The 15,905-nt window shown below is 44.7% G+C and overlaps 2 protein-coding genes across 3 annotated transcripts in view; one reads left to right on the top strand and one right to left on the bottom strand.

The window, feature by feature from the left end:
• Positions 1 to 13,121, top strand: part of jag1b (jagged canonical Notch ligand 1b) — a 29,961-nt gene extending 16,840 nt beyond the window's left edge. The window contains exons 11-26 of the mRNA XM_061838037.1: positions 251 to 297; positions 953 to 1,126; positions 1,477 to 1,627; positions 2,607 to 2,771; positions 2,887 to 3,000; positions 3,090 to 3,203; positions 3,387 to 3,500; positions 3,882 to 3,998; positions 6,548 to 6,575; positions 7,587 to 7,672; positions 8,248 to 8,361; positions 8,452 to 8,561; positions 9,321 to 9,557; positions 10,591 to 10,722; positions 10,903 to 11,044; positions 11,470 to 13,121. Coding sequence (XP_061694021.1) covers positions 251 to 297; positions 953 to 1,126; positions 1,477 to 1,627; positions 2,607 to 2,771; positions 2,887 to 3,000; positions 3,090 to 3,203; positions 3,387 to 3,500; positions 3,882 to 3,998; positions 6,548 to 6,575; positions 7,587 to 7,672; positions 8,248 to 8,361; positions 8,452 to 8,561; positions 9,321 to 9,557; positions 10,591 to 10,722; positions 10,903 to 11,044; positions 11,470 to 11,957 — 2,333 coding nt within the window. The 3' untranslated portion in view covers positions 11,958 to 13,121. The remainder of the gene's footprint in view (positions 1 to 250; positions 298 to 952; positions 1,127 to 1,476; positions 1,628 to 2,606; positions 2,772 to 2,886; positions 3,001 to 3,089; positions 3,204 to 3,386; positions 3,501 to 3,881; positions 3,999 to 6,547; positions 6,576 to 7,586; positions 7,673 to 8,247; positions 8,362 to 8,451; positions 8,562 to 9,320; positions 9,558 to 10,590; positions 10,723 to 10,902; positions 11,045 to 11,469) is intronic.
• A 1,122-nt stretch (positions 13,122 to 14,243) lies between these two features.
• The window catches only part of slx4ip (SLX4 interacting protein), a 41,814-nt gene continuing 40,152 nt past the window's right edge, over positions 14,244 to 15,905 (bottom strand). For both annotated transcript variants that reach the window (XM_061838039.1, XM_061838041.1), the window contains one exon: positions 14,244 to 15,872. In XM_061838039.1, coding sequence (XP_061694023.1) covers positions 15,110 to 15,872 — 763 coding nt within the window. In that variant the 3' untranslated portion in view covers positions 14,244 to 15,109. The remainder of the gene's footprint in view (positions 15,873 to 15,905) is intronic.

Below are 15,905 nucleotides of genomic sequence, written 5' to 3'. Positions count from 1 at the left end.
ACAAAAAAGGCTGTCACACAGATGAAGCTGTGGTAGTGCTTGTTCGGGCCCTTGTGAGGCCAGATCTGCAGTTTTAAAACAATCCCAGGACTAGTTTTGCTTGGCCACACAACCGGATTGCTCAACACTCCTCTGTGTTGTCTGCAGCCACGTTGCGCTTCCTCACCCCAACAATTCCACCATATCTTGAACTCCTTTTCCCTTTTTTCAATATGTGCCAAATTAACGTTCCAAATGTTTGTTCTTGTAGATGTAAACGACTGCATGGACCAGTGCCAAAATGGGGGGATCTGCAAGGTATGTGTCAAAACCATCTTGAGAAGTTACCATCTTGATATTTATGCTTGGTTTGCAAGATTGTTTTGTCACCACCACTTTGAGGGTTTGTTGTGTGTGTGTGCAGTTTTTTCAAAACTTTATATGAATGCGCACGGAGGGATTTATGGGAGGGGGCAGAATTTATGGTGTTGCACGTACACCCCCAAGCAAGTTTACTTATGGGCAATTCATCAGTGCTTCGTGAGTCAAAGGTAGTCTCTAAACCAACTGACCCCAAAGTCTACTTTTTGCCTGTGTTGATAAACTGAAGGCCCACAGGGCAGATCCGGCTCACAGTTATTTTTTTTTTTCTTTTTCTTCCTTCACCCCCGAAAGCAAATGAAGGATAACTACAACTCACTTTGTTTGTTTGTCACAATGTTCAATGATTTGTGATTTCAAATTGAGTTTGTCATATGTAAATTTGCCACAATTGAATGCATCATGTTTCATACGTAATGGTAGCGGTATAATTTCGGAGTGGCCCTCTGAGTGAAGCTTTAACCACGATGTGATCCCTGACGAAAAGGAGTTGGAATTAGTGGTGGTTCTTGAACCTGTGACCTTAATTCAACCCCATAGACTTCAACTTGTCAAAGCACTAAAAGATGTGTGTGTGTGTTTACTACAACAGGACTTGGTGAACGACTATCGCTGCGCGTGTCCCTCTGGCTTCGCCGGTGAGCACTGCGAGAGGGACATCGACGAGTGCGCGAGCTCGCCGTGTCTGAATGGCGGGCGCTGTCAGGACGAAGTTAACGGCTTCCAGTGTCTTTGTCTGGCCAGATTTTCGGGGAATCTCTGCCAGGTAAGACAGCGCCGCGATCCTCTGTGTCCACACACGGGCCCTTTTCTCTGTGTCTTCCCACCCTCCTACATGGCTGCCCTGAGGTCATTTTTTTAAAGGGAATGCTTTGTTGAAGCTTCCCCTGGTTTAAGTGGGATGCATTCCTCAGTGCTGAAGCCTAGACTCTGAGGACGGCTCCTGTGTCTATGGCTTGTTTTTCCCCTTCCTCCATGTACTTTGTGTGTGTGTGTATTGTTTCCTGGCACGGCCTGTAGGGAGGATGCTGCGGCTTTTTGCTCTGTTTAGTGTAGCAGAAACTGTCAGCTATCAGGTTAACTTCTCTCTTGATGCTATACTTTTTCCTGCCCTAGCTGGATATCGATTACTGCTCCCCCAGCCCATGTCAGAATGGAGCAGCCTGCTTCAACCTGGCCACAGACTACTACTGCGCTTGCCCGGAGGACTATGAGGGCAAGAACTGCTCCCACCTCAAAGACCACTGTCGCACCACCACGTGTAAAGGTACGCCCTCTGGCCTCCGCAAAGGCCTTTATCCTGGAATTTCCTGTAAAGGGATCCACTTTTATATATATATATATATATATATATATATATATATATATACACACTGTATAAGAGAAGATTGGAGCACTTTAGCTGTAGTCTTCCCATGAGTGCGATACCTGTTTTTTTTTTTTTTTTTTGTTCTTGTGCTCCGTTTTCTTGGCCAAGGTGAGCAGACCCCAGCTCCATCTCCTCCGCAAAGCTTTTCCGTTGATTCCCCTCGGAGTTCCTGAAAATCTGGCAAAAGGCAGATCGTACTGTGTTGTGTGTGTGTGTTCCTGGGAGGGACTTGGTGGGCGACCGCTTCTTTTTCCTCCTCAATGAATCTGCACATTGTGTGTGCATATGTGTGTCTAATTGAGTGAGGGGACCAACCACTGAGTCAGATACCAGACTGTGAGATTCTTTCTGTTCTTGGCAAGAATTAAGTAATTAAAGGGGAGCATTCAGCGCACTCTCCTAACCTGATCAGACAAGGGGAAAGGAAAGGATTTCATTGTAGATTGGAGCAGATCACTGAAATTGTTTATGATAGCATAATTTATTGGTCTTTCCGACTCGAGTGTATCCTTTTCACATTGTGGGAGAACCGATTGGAAAGAGACTTTCAAATTCACATTATCCACACCGAACACCTACCTCGTATCTTAATCCAATCATACCCATTTTATGCAATCTCTACACAGGTAGTGGTAGGAATTGACCAGCATTTCTGGATTAAAGTGGAAGTAAGGGATTTAATGCAACACCTGACTAATCAATTTCAGTATCGGTATTTAAAGAGTTCCTTTTTACACCTGTAAAGAAACTTTGAATGAATGATTCTCCAATTTCAATAATGGTGTGGAACTGTAAGGCCTGTTTTTGTGTGCGTTTCAATTGGTGATGTGATAAAAGTGAGTCAGAAAGAAGTGTCTGTGCCTCCCTGTCTGCACAGTCATAGACAGTTGCACAGTTGCGGTGGCATCCAACAGTACGCCGGGAGGAGAGCGCTACATTTCGTCCAACGTGTGTGGACCTCACGGCCGGTGCCGGAGCCAAGCCGGTGGCCAGTTCAGCTGCGAGTGTAAAGAGGGCTTCAGAGGAACCTACTGCCATGAGAGTAAGACCTCTTAATGCAAAAGAAATGAAGAGAATTTCAGTCAACTTTAGTTAAGATTCATTCCAATGCTGTGTTTTTTTTTTTTTGTTTTTTTTTTTTTTTTCTCAAATAAAAGATATCAATGACTGCGAGAGCAGCCCATGCCGCAATGGTGGAACCTGCATTGACAAAGTTAGCGTGTACCAGTGTATCTGCGCTGATGGCTGGGAGGGCGACCACTGTGAGATCAGTGAGTACATAACTGCAACATCAAAGAGTATTTCATGACGCTTCTGAGGTGTGGCGCATTAATTCCACCCGTCTCCCATGCGGCACCAGACATTGACGACTGCAACGCCAACCCCTGTCATAATGGTGGAACGTGTCAGGACCTGGTGACTGATTTCTTTTGCGAGTGCAAGAATGGCTGGAAGGGGAAAACTTGCCACTCCCGTAAGATCCTACACACCCCCCTCCCCCACCCCACCCCACCCCACCGCCCTTTACATGCATGTAGTCTGCCTGTGCAAGCTTGTGGTATTTGCTGATGGCTCCATAAGTGTTCAGTCTACAGTACACTTTGTCTCTTTGGTGTTGGCTACCTGCAACCTAACCATTTTGAAACACTCCCACCAGGCGAAAGTCAGTGTGATGAAGCCACTTGCAACAACGGCGGCACCTGCCACGACGAGGGCAATACGTTCCAGTGCAAGTGCCCGCCGGGTTGGGAGGGGACTACGTGCAATATAGGTGAGTCCCACATTCACGGCAGTCTGGGAAAGAGTCTTGTGTGGTAGAGGCCTGTCTTCTCTCACACACCAGTAAGATCAAAAAGCAGATTTTAGCCTTTCGCTATGTTAATGCTCCGTCCCTGGCCATTTTACCTTCCCCTCAGTGCTGAAAGACAGATGCTTAAATACCCCCATTGCACTGACAATACGCTTCCATGTTTTGGAATGAAGACTTCTCCCGGATCCCTGGCCAAAATAGTCTGAACCAATAGCAATGTGCTGTGATGTTGAAGTCAGAATAGAGCACCCTGCGTAACTTAAGAGGACAGATTGGTCTTCTGATAAGCTTCCAAGTCGTCCCAGACATAACTATAGGCTTTAATTTTCTGTTTTCCCACAGCTAAGAACTCCAGTTGTCTTCCAAACCCTTGTGAGAATGGCGGTACCTGCGTGGTGACAGGGGAGTCTTTCTCTTGTGTCTGCAAGGAGGGCTGGGAGGGTCCCACGTGCACCCAAAGTAAGTCTATTGTTGTACCATTGAACCAATGGAAATGCACTTCCACATGTCTTATCACTCATTTTATCCTCCTTTACTTCCTGATCCACACCATATTCCCACGACCATTTCCATCTAAACATGTAAAACAGCTGTGTGTTGGCATGAAATAAATACTGTACAATAATAACACCTCTACAGCATAATATTCATTTACAGCGAAGCCTATATATTCACGTAAAACTGATTTGCATGTTTAACCATTTTTCTTTGTAATCTTTTTTTTTTTCTGTTTTGGTTGGGCGGGGGACACCAACCCCCCAAAATGCTTATTGGTAGTTTATCCCCAGCTTATTCAAGAGTTTATCAGGTTGAATAAAACAGACATGCAAAAAAAAAAAAAAAACTTTATTTTAATGGCTCTCATTTATCAGCAGACTTTCATTATTCGCTGCCGCTTCCAGTGAGTGGCAGGGGTCCAATGTTTGATTTTATTTTTATTATCGACTCACTGGCATAGAGATTGGAGCATTATTCATTAGTTGTTTTTGAAAGTTTATGTGTACAGAACAGTCATATACACAAAGATCAAGGTATGGGGGGGGTCAATCAATCCCGAATTTGAGCAAAATAAAATAGGTTCCTACATATTCACGACAAATTACAGTTGGTGTGACAGGAGAGAGGCAGTGTCACAGAGCCTAAAAATAAACCAAGAAATCACATGTACATAAGTATTCACAGCTTTTGCTCGGTACTTTTTCGATGCGGCTTGGCACCTTTGCAGCCTCAATCATTTTTCAATACGATGCCACAAGCTCGGCACCCCGTATGTTTGGCTGATTTCGCCCGTCCCACGTTGCGGCACCTCAAGGTCCCGTCATGTGTGAATGTGGAGTGCCGGTTAGTGGCCATTTTCCTTTGACTGGTCTAGACTCCAATTAAGCCACTCAAGAACATTCGAATAGTTGGCCTTAAGGTGCTGCTTTGTCAGATCAGCTGTGTGCGTCGGGTCATTGATGAAAGATGATTTCATTTAGTCGCCCGGTCCGAGGTCAAGAGTGCTCTGTTGCAGGATTTTATCCTGAATGTTGCTAGACTTTGCTGCCAGTCTCCCAATTCCTGCCACTGAAAATACCCCCACAGCATGATTTTGCCACCGCAGGGCTGTTATTAGCCAGGTGATGAACAGATTCCGGTTTCCTGTCCGGCATACACGGCGAAGACTTCAATCTTTGTTTAATGAAACCAGAGAATTTGTTCTTAACTTCTGATGCTTTCAGGCAAGTTTCGGATGGGCTGGCATGTGGCTTCAGTCCAGCCACTTCACTATATAGGCCTGGTTGGTTGGTTCTAGCAGAGATGGTTCTCCTCTTTGCACAGAGGATCGCTGGATCTCTGGCAGCTTTTTGGTCTGCTCACTAACTAAAGCGATTATTCTAGTTGAGCCAGCAGTAGGAAGAGTTCTGGTGGTTCCGAGCTTCTTCCATTTACGGATGATGGGGGACCGCCGTCCTCATCAGGATCTTCAAACCAGCAAAGATGCAAACTGGGTTCTCTTACCCAGAGCTGTGACTCGAAACGATCCTGCCTTGGAGGTCTTACCCAAATCCTGTCCAGTCAACTGACGTTATAGCAAGTGGACTCCAATAAGCTGAATGATGATCAGTGGAAAGGGGATGAACTCAAGTTCACTTATGTACATGTGATTTCTTAGTTGTTGTTGTTGTTTTTTTTTTTAATAATCTTCCAAAAATCTCCAAACTTCACTGGGGCATGAAGAGTTTAAGTGATTTTAAATTGATATTGATCATCAGCTTCCAATCTCGATGCAACTTGTTTTGGTTACTTGTAAATCAAGTACCTGTATAGGGTTTATTTCAAAATAATAATAGTTAGATTGCAGTTTTGTTCTTCGGATACATAAATAATTGGGATATTACTGCAATTAAATAGGAATCATGTTAATGTATTAAAAACTGTAGTTATGTAGGAGTGGCACACAAACAAATGGCAAAGAGCTGAATGGCCAAAGCTTGAGAGATCCAAGTTCTTTTTTGTGTTTATCTACATAATAAAAATCGCCCCCTGGCTGCAGCCGGCCATGAGTCGAAAGGGGCTCAAAGTTCGGAAAGTGGAGACAGATGTTTCTCCCCCTTGTCCAAATCCCAGCCCTCTCACCCCTCTCCTTGTTGCATTCCTGTCCAAACAGTGACATGTCTGCTTGTTCTGCAGCCCTGTTCTCTTTCACCGGCCGCCCTGCCCCTCAGCTCATGCTCTCCAAAACAGAAATTCCCCGACATTTGAGGGGAAAAAAAACAAAAGCAGGCGGCGGGAGAGTGTACTTGTGAATCTGTGTTTGTGTGGGGCGGGGAGTTGTTGTGGCGATGGCGGTGGAAGGGAGGGGCGAGCTCTCACTGTGCGGTTAATAAGACAGAACCAGAGGGTGGCGTGGGAGCCCGGACCCAATATGCACACAAGCCCAGACGTGCTCTTTGCCATTTTGTATACCAAACACTCTTGCTTGAGCAAAAGACAACACATTGACGGTTTTCAACTTTCTCTTTCAGACACCAACGACTGCAGTCCCCACCCATGGTAAGTTGAAGCTCAATGCAGATTTAGAAGTACAGTACAGTATACTGACAAGCGAGTGTCATGTGAATGCATGGACAGCGGTACACAAACTGGATTTTGCGACTCTGATGTCCAAAATAAACATTTTACACCCAAGTGCTGGGGCTAACCGATTTAATCGGTGATAATTAGCCCCCCTTTTTTTTTTAAAATGGGCAAAAATCATGGCCCAGTACTAAATGGTCTGCAGGGCGTGGTGGAGGATCACTAGTCTAAATAAATAAAAACAATACATATATTGTCACTGTCCATGAAAAACTGAAGCTTGGCCAGTATTTTTCTTTTTATTCAAAACTGAAAAACAATAATCACTTAAAAAAAAAATAAATAAAAAAAATTGAAAGGCAGAGTAAATGGGTGGCCGAGTGGGGCGTGTGGTTGTCCCAATTTCCTTGGAGTCAAAACTGTGTGGGTTTGGATCTTTGCTTTCTGTGTGGAGTTTGCGTGATTTCTGTGCTTGTGTGTCTGGGTGCGTCTGCTTCCTCCCACATACCCAAAACGTGCGTGCAAAGATTCCAAATTGCCCTTAGGTGTGAACAGTTGGAGCCTGATTCGTTTTGTTGAACGAAAGTGCATCAATTATAGGATGGTTAGACAACTATTCTTTTATTGTAGTTTATGTACATTAACTGCCAATTGTTTATGACTATTTTCATCTAATGAGATCCAATATAGCAGTTGTCAATCAAATATGGAACACTTTAATTGTGAGACAAAGGTAAATAGTTTGTTATTCTACACAGGCCTCAATAAACATTATTGAATGACTACCTCGTGTCACCAAAAACTGCAGTTTCCTAATTGGTTAAGTTATTTGCTCTTCTTTGGGGAACTATGGGATGATTTTAGTAAGTATGGGTCCCATGAGCAACCACAATTGCAATAGTTGGAGATACTGTTGTGGTAAATCGTTAAATATTTGCAACATGGAGTAAAGGAGTCTGTAAAAATAACCTTCCATCTCTTTTACAGTTACAACAGCGGAACCTGCGTCGACGGAGACAACTGGTACCGCTGCGAGTGTGCGCCGGGCTTCGCGGGTCCAGACTGTCGGATCAGTGAGTATTAAGCGGCGCAGCCGGCCGCCCCGCCAGCTTTGCTCGTCCCCGATCCGCGTTTGAGCCGTCACTTATAGTGCGGGCGGCCGACGGGCCCGCTCCGAATGGCAGGTCTAGCCAGCCAATTATCTGGGCGTTGGGCTTCGGCCCAGGCCAAGCCATTTCAGTGTCACTGCGCCAGGTGGGCCCCACTGCTGTCCCCAGGGGGAAACCAGCTTAGTGTGCCAACAGCTAATCAGCCATGTTCTCTGACACTGATTACACAGATTGTTTTCCCTCTTAAAGGCTTTCAGATGGCCACATTCTTTCCCATTGCGAGCCCTTTGTTCCGTGAAGTCCAGCCTGTAACTCCTGCATGCTAGCGAGTGTTGCTGCTTGCTGAATAAGATGATGGGGGAGGCGAATCCCCCGCCCCCTTTTAACTATTTGTACTGTTGTTTGCTGTTGAAATGACAAATGACCTTCATGAACCTAGCCAGAGAATTAGTAGTTTGTGGAGTGATTCTGCTAATGTTTGCATTCTGTCTGGATGTCTTTCTTCCACTAAGGAGCCTTTTCGTCTTTGTTTGCCGCAGATATCAATGAGTGCCAATCCTCCCCATGTTCCTTCGGCTCAACCTGTGTTGATGAAATTAATGGCTACCGCTGCCTGTGCCCGCCAGACCGAAGTGGAACGCACTGTCAAGAAGGTAGTTCCTTCAAGATAATGGATCCAAAACCAGTGCTCTGTTAAAAGCCACATATTTATTGTTTTTAATTTTGATTTTTTTAAAATGCAGTGTCAAGAAAAGCCTGCTCAGTTAATGGACGTGTGATCGCAGATGGGCTTAAATGGGAAGAAGACTGCAACACTTGCCACTGTTCCAACGGGAAAGTCGTATGCACAAAGGTATGCGAAGCACGGACCACGTGCGTGTCGCGGTGTTAATGTTGTCTATTGGGAGAATGTGTGTGAACAATGACAGGATTAGAAGCAAAGTCACAGTGGGTGTGAGGCAGCATAAAAAGATCTTAGGGCAGCCCTCGAATATTCAGTCATGTGGAGCAGCTTTGCCATTTCCCATTCTGGACTGCGATGATGTCGTTTGTTTTGAAAGGAAACACAATGGCAGGGGTCATGTGCCACTTTCACATCTCCCACGCTCGCACTGGAGGAGGATGAGTCATTTGATAACAGATGAAGCTTGAAGTGCTGTTCTCGTTCCAATCCAAAGAGTAAATGAAACAATGGTTCAATTTTCCCTCCAGTGAAAATGCATCATCGGGTGAAAGTGATCGGCAGGGATAGACAACGTCCTCATTCAGAACCTACAAAATTGATTCACTTCATGATTGGCCACATTCTGTTTTGCAACTTTGCAATCAACTAATTTTAGTTTTAATGGCGAGAAAAGTGACTTTGATTGCTTTTTGCCATTTGAATCCAGCAAAGTTATTCCCAGCGTATTGAGATTCATGCTTTAGGTCAGGCTCCTGTAAAACAGCCTTTACAAGAAGATGAGATGTCATCGTGATCACTTCTGATTGAAGAGATTTTTCAGATTTGAAATCAAACAAAAACAGACAAAACAATATTTTGCACCATCATGGTGTATAGTGGTTGTTGTTTCTGGTATTGTTTCATCGGGTATCATTTTGTTCTCTCCAGATGTGGTGTGGTCCAGTGGCGTGCCATCTCGGCGCCAAAGGTCGAGGCGGGTGTCCTTCTGGCCAGAGTTGCATCCCCATCAGGGAGGGCCACTGTTTCGTCAAGCCCTGCCAAGGACTCGGAGAGTGCTGGCTCTCAAACCCGCTGCCAAGCCCCAAATGTCACCCCAGCTCCAGTTACCAGGACAATAGCTGCGCTAACATCACCTTCACCTTCAACAAGGACATCTTGTCTAGGGTGAGCTGCAGGAACATGCCACACATTACTGTAATTTCCGGCCTATAAGCCACGACTCTTTTCACACGTTTCCAACCCTGGGGTTTATGCGGTGATGTGGCTAATTTGGGCATTTTTTTTCCCAACGGCCACTAGGGGGCAGTCTTGCGGAAAAGGTAAGAGGGAGACCGGTGGATATGTGCCGAGGAAGTGACTTTTACCGGTCTGGCCCTGTTAGCGCTGGCGTGTTAATGCCGTGTCTCAGTGATTTTTACCATTTTCTTTTTTTTTTTTTTTTTAACCAACCCTGTTAGCGCGGCGGTAGCATCAGCGCAGTGGTGCTACCGCTAAACTCTCTGTGTACCATCTTTTTTTGTAAATAGCTCACGTTTCAGTGTGGGCCCAATGTATGTACCAAAATGGTATTTCCTTTACAAATGTACTGGGTGAGGATTATAACCAGGTGCGCTCTGTAGGCCGGTAATTACGGTAAATACAATATTTTAGGACCGCCATCTATTGATTGGTTTTAAAGGACAGTGGTACTTACAAGTTTAATTTCCAAGTCAATTTACTTGTCTTTCAAATACATTTTTCCTATTGAAATGCCATCAATTCTCGCCCCTCCCAAAAAACCCCCACATTTGTAATAATAGAAACGGCAAAGTCTTATCGAATATCAACATAAAATGGCAGAAATTATGCACTGAACTGTACTTCAAATATTCCAAGCATTTAGTATTACAAAACTGAGAAATTACAGAAAAGATAGGATTCCCTCAGTAGGTAAATCTAACAATCGAGGATTGTATGTTTTATCTGGTATGCAGGGCCTGTCCTAGTGAGTGCTGTCGCACGACTATCAACCACATGTTCTCATCACTCACAAGCATGACAGCACACGTTTGTGCTCTCCAGTCTCAACCAGCGAGCTTGTTGAACATACTTCCAAAACACGTGCCGGACTCTTCCCTTCTTTCACCCCCACTTCCTGTTTTTTTTTTTTTTAAACATTTGCATTAACCTTTGCTTCATTTTTCCTCTGGCTGTGCAGAGCTTGACTGTGGAGAATGTGTGCAACCAGCTGAGGCGCTTGTACGTCGTCAAGAATTTCTCCTTGGAGCATTCAGTGTCCATAACCTGTGACCCGTCATTCTCGGCAAGCAACGAGATCCATGTCTGCATAGTGAGTACCTCTCTTCCTGCTTGTCGTCAAACTTAAAGCTATTAGTCCTCTTTGATTGACAGCAAGCAGTGTCGTTGCAAGGTCTTCAGGTTTAAACGCGTTAAGTGATGATGAATCAGTTGCACTAGGCTAAAAAGTGTAACCCAATTGTCCTTGTGCTTTTTATTTTTGCACCCGCAGTCAACAGAAGACCATCGTTTGGACCGGAGCCCCGTAAAAGAGATGACAGAGCGAATCATTGATCTGGTTAGCAAACGCAATGGGAATAACACCATCATTGCCTCCATCGTGGAGGTGCGCGTGCCAAGCCCCAACAAAACTGGTACGAACTACCGGCAGCAAAAAACATCTGCGCGCGCGCACACACACACGCACACACATCCCTTTGAGGTTTTTGTCAGATGTACACACACATGCGTTTGAAATGAAATGGGGAAGCAGGAGCAGCCGCACATTCCTGCCGCTGACTGCTACATCATGTTAGGTGTAATTGAGTTTGAAAAAGAATGTAGTCCAAACGGGATGGAAAAAGCAGAGCTGCTTGGCTTTGTGGTGCTGCATTGGCTGGGCTCATAAGACTCCCACATGTCCGCCATTCATCAATGGGGTGACAGCTAAAAAGAGTCCCCTCCCCCGCTCACGCCTCAGAGGTCAGGTTGCGCTGGCGGGAGCACTAATGCATGAAAAGCCCCGTTATCCATTTTCACTTTTGGATCTTACCGACTCTTAAATGTCTCCTGTGTCCAGACTACCTGGTGCCCCTCCTCAGCTCCATCTTCATCCTCCTCTGGGTCCTTCTGCTTATTTCCATCTTGCTGTGGTGCATGCGTCGGCGGCGGAAACAGAGCAACTCCGGCGGCGGTGGAGGCGGAGGAGGCACGGCGGCGGCCTGCTCGGAGGACAACACCACTAACAACGTGCGCGAGCAGCTGAACCAGATCAAGAACCCCATCGAGAAGCATGTGAGCCTCTCAGTGGCTATCAAAGACTATGAAAACAAGAACTCCATCATCGCCAATATAAGGACAAATCACCCCGAGGGGGACGAGGACGACAAGGAGAGGCACCTCCAGAAGGGCCGCTTTGCCAAGCAGCCAGCGTACACGCTAGTGGAGCGGGATGAGAAGATCTCCAGCCCCAACTCCACATCCAAACACCCTAATTGGACTAATAAACAGGACAACAGAGACTTGGAGACAGCAAACAGCATAAATAGAATGGACTACATAGTATAGCAGACAGCTGTGTTGCTGTGCAACCAAGCCTTAAACGTCTTCACACCCCGGTGGTGGGTGAACCAGGGGAGCGTTTGCATGCCTACTTGGTAAACTGTCACGTCGTGTCACTCGTGACCCTGCAGTATTTTTCCTATTTTCCCCGCGTTAATTTAAGTTTTGACAAGCTGGCTTACACTGGCAGTGACGGTTGCTTTGGTTGGCTGGAAACACAAAGCACTGGTATACATTTCACTGTAGAATGTTGCGTTTACTCCACTACATTTCAGTCCCACATCCAGCCTGCCCCGCCTCTTTTGTCTTTTTTTTTTTTTAAATTTAGTGGACACATGGAATGGACTCCTGTTCTAATTGTTGTACAATGACTAAAACAACCTTGTTGTGTCCAGCACTCGGGCTAATCATTTTACTGTGTTCTTTGAATTCTTTCTAGTACCGTTTTGGAGAAAAGTGCCTTTTTCAGCTTTAGACTTTGCCACTGTCAAATGAGGAAAAAAGAAAAAAGAACTTTATTTATTTTTATTTTGGGGTCAGGGGTGGGTTTAATGTCAGCAATTGCTGCCAATATGAAGAATTTATGTTGATTGAGAACATGTAGATATGTACATTTTTTTTTATTAATCATTGTGTATATTTGATTTATTAATTTAATAATCAAGAGCCTTAAGTAAGATATCGTTCCTTTTTATTTATATGTTCTGTCTAGTTTGAAGGTTTTGATAGCTGTGGAAGCTCACCATTTCTTTCAATTACCGCTTCCTTCAATGTGTTCTAAAATGCCAAATGTCAGAATTTCAAAGACAAACAAATGGGCGCTTTTGGCCTGAGACTTTTTTTTTTTTTTTAATAAAACACATTTGACATTTCATTATTTTTTTTTTTTGCCAGTACATTGACTGAAGGCAAGTATGAATCAATAATGGCTGCTTCCTATGACATACAGCGCTTGCTTTCACACAGTAAATAATTAAGGGAACAATAATGTCATCAAGCAGCCTCCAAATTTTCACTCTCATTTCGAAGGCTTTCGAGATCCACCGATGCAGGTCACGTGGCTACAACTAATGAGAAAATCCCATCTGCATTTGTCTGCGTGACGTCGTAAGAGTACTGTACGACTTGAAGAGTACACTGTAGAACCACATTAAATACTGCCACCCTTGACATGAGTCATTGCATCTTTTGCTCATTACTTCTGAATGAGGGTCTTCATTTGCTGACCCTTTTGAGATCACGGCAATGGTTGTCCATTTTTGACTTGTTTGAACTTGAGAACAGTTTGGATCTGGCAAGATGTTTTTGAAAATTGTATTTATTAAATCTTTTGTATGAAAAGAGAATTAAAGATGTCTTTGTTCTGGAGACCGTGTGACGAGCTCGAGTCTCTCTGGGATTTGGGGTTTAAATGCATTTACAGCAATGGAAAATAAGTTCACTCCAAATTTTCCTCAATGTGCATATCAAAATAAATGGCAGCCATTCCATTGCATTCCGTTCTACACGCCACATTGTCTCACACCTACTGTGAGGTTTGTTGGACGATCTCTGACTTGGGGGATTTTTCACGCTGGAATCAAACAGTTGCCTTGTATCGAGTTCTATCCAATGCTGAACTCTCATGGTAAAGTTCAAGAAAACCTTGGGTCACGGATAGCGTCGAAGTCCACACTCCTGACTTTGGTGCAGGCAGCGTGCGCTCATTTCCCACTCAGTTTTTGCGTCAATATGTGCCCTGCAACAGATTGGCAACCAGTTCAGGGCGTAGGCTGACTGCCTCTTGCCCAAAGTTAGCTGGGATAGGATTCAGCTCTCACACGGTTTGGAATAAGGATAAAGATGTACTTGTCATTTTTCTGTTGTTCGAAATCTGAAACTGCACTGCAGCTTTAGTAATATCACTATGAACCTGAGAAACTGAGCGTTTTTGTAGTGGTCTCCAATTTTGTTGCCGATAAAAGCTTCAACCACTTGGGTGACTTTGCTAAAAACACCACATTTGCTCTTTCTTCATTCAAGATTTGGCCTCTGTATGTTACTCATCTCCTATTACATCAGCGCCTTCTCAGGAAGCCACCGCTGATCTGATGGTTAGTGTTGGACAGACTTGCACTGTCAATGTGCTATGAGCATCAGACTTATGGACTGTATGAGCAAGACACTGAACAGATCTCGATCATATATCACCGCGTTTGTTTTCTGATGACAAGTCGACACTTTACGCCCCTGTCAGATGCGTTTTTCTAACCTGGAGAAAGAAAAAAACAGATTTATCCAGATCATAAAATGTTCAGTAAAACCAAGGTTTATTAAAATAGTACATTATAGGGTGACATGTCATCACGTGGAGCATCGTAAGTTTTGAATTTGGACTGTCGTTGCTCAGCACTCTAATAGGGACGGACGCCTGGCTCTTTGACAGACTGTTTGCCGGGCAGTGTCAAATGCTTTGATCTTACCAAAACCAAATATTTCAATACTTTGCATTTGCTGTGCACTTCTGTGTTGTACAAAGACAAACATGCAAATTTCAACCTAAGCACAACTTCTCATGGCGCATTAAAAAATTGTGAAAATACTGTACATTTCATGTACACAGAATGTAAATACAGAAATGAGCATGAATGGGAATTATGCATGAATGAAAAAGCTCTAAGAATTTCAATACGAAAGAAACAGACCTGATATAAATCTGGAAACAGCAATCAATCACAGCAGAGCTTCAGCGGGGAAAGTGGACAGTTTACAGACACTTGGGAGCCACTATTTCAGCCTGAAAGCCATGACGTACTGCATGGCTCCTGCCTGTCTGAAATCCCCAATCTTTTAACACAAAACCCGAGTCTAAACTCCAATTAAGGGTTTTTGACTTTCATTTGCAAGCCTCTCTTGACCACGACTACTTATGGGTGGAGGCGAAGTCTGTTTCAAGTATTTGACAAAACATAACTCAAAACGCTCATGTATCAATTATGTGTTCTGTATTGGATCTGCCTGTGTGGCTTTGTGTGAAAAGAATCGACATTGTAGTAAAAGGCCATGTGTGTGTACAAACACCATGGAGGGAGGATTGGGAGGGAGATCATGAGGCCTGACACAATTTCATTTCTGTCTCGATAGCGTAAGGCGTTTTGACTGTAGCTCCTCTGTCCCCCTCAGGACCTCTTCAGTCGTCGTAATCTCGAGGTTCTGGGCGCATTTTTACTTCCCTCCTCCCCGCCTGTGGATCTGGAAGTAATAACCGATCCCGAGGATGCAAGCTTGACAGATAGGCCCCTCCAACTTGTGGCCAGCCTGTTTTGGTTCGTCTGTGTTGTGTTATTGCTTGTGAGGGGGGGCCTCTGGTCCCGTTTCCCTGGAGTAAGCAGCTCTACTTCCACTGTGGTTTTCTTGTACTCTGAGACTGGGAAAGCCTTGGACTCCTCCTTGGTTTTGTCTAGAGGAAGGGGCGGTAGCAGAAGAGAGTTGTATTTGGATATTTGTGTGAAGCACTCAGTGGAGTGAGTTTGCATTTTGGCTGGAGTTCCATCAAGGCCTGCCCTGTTGGCCTTCAATGGCCGAGGGTCTTCTGGATCGCCGGGTTTAGTCCTCTTGCTCCATCTGCTTCCTGGATTGAATTCATGTGGGCAGAAACTCACTGAGGGCATGTTTGGGTTTATGCTGTCGGGAGAACAAGTTGCAGTTTGCCTCTGAAAGGTCAGGCCCTGGTTCTGAATCACAACATTGGAGCATGGTATCTGTTGCCCTATGTTTTCAGGGGCCATCCTTCCAGCATCAGAGACATTTACTGATGAGCTTTTGTCTGAGTGATCATCTCCATGTTTCTCTCTTTGGTACTCAACACAGGCTCTCTGCTCAATTTGCTGCTTGCCCACAAAGGGAGCTCGGTGCTCTTGCTGGACATTGGCTTTTTTGGCTCTGAACAAGACAAGCAGATACTTGAGCATCCTG

Source organism: Syngnathoides biaculeatus, chromosome 12 (assembly GCF_019802595.1).
Source record: "Syngnathoides biaculeatus isolate LvHL_M chromosome 12, ASM1980259v1, whole genome shotgun sequence".
Classification (NCBI taxonomy): domain Eukaryota; kingdom Metazoa; phylum Chordata; class Actinopteri; order Syngnathiformes; family Syngnathidae; genus Syngnathoides; species Syngnathoides biaculeatus.
Note: the sequence above shows the minus strand (reverse complement) of the source record. Positions and strands in the feature narration are given on the sequence as shown.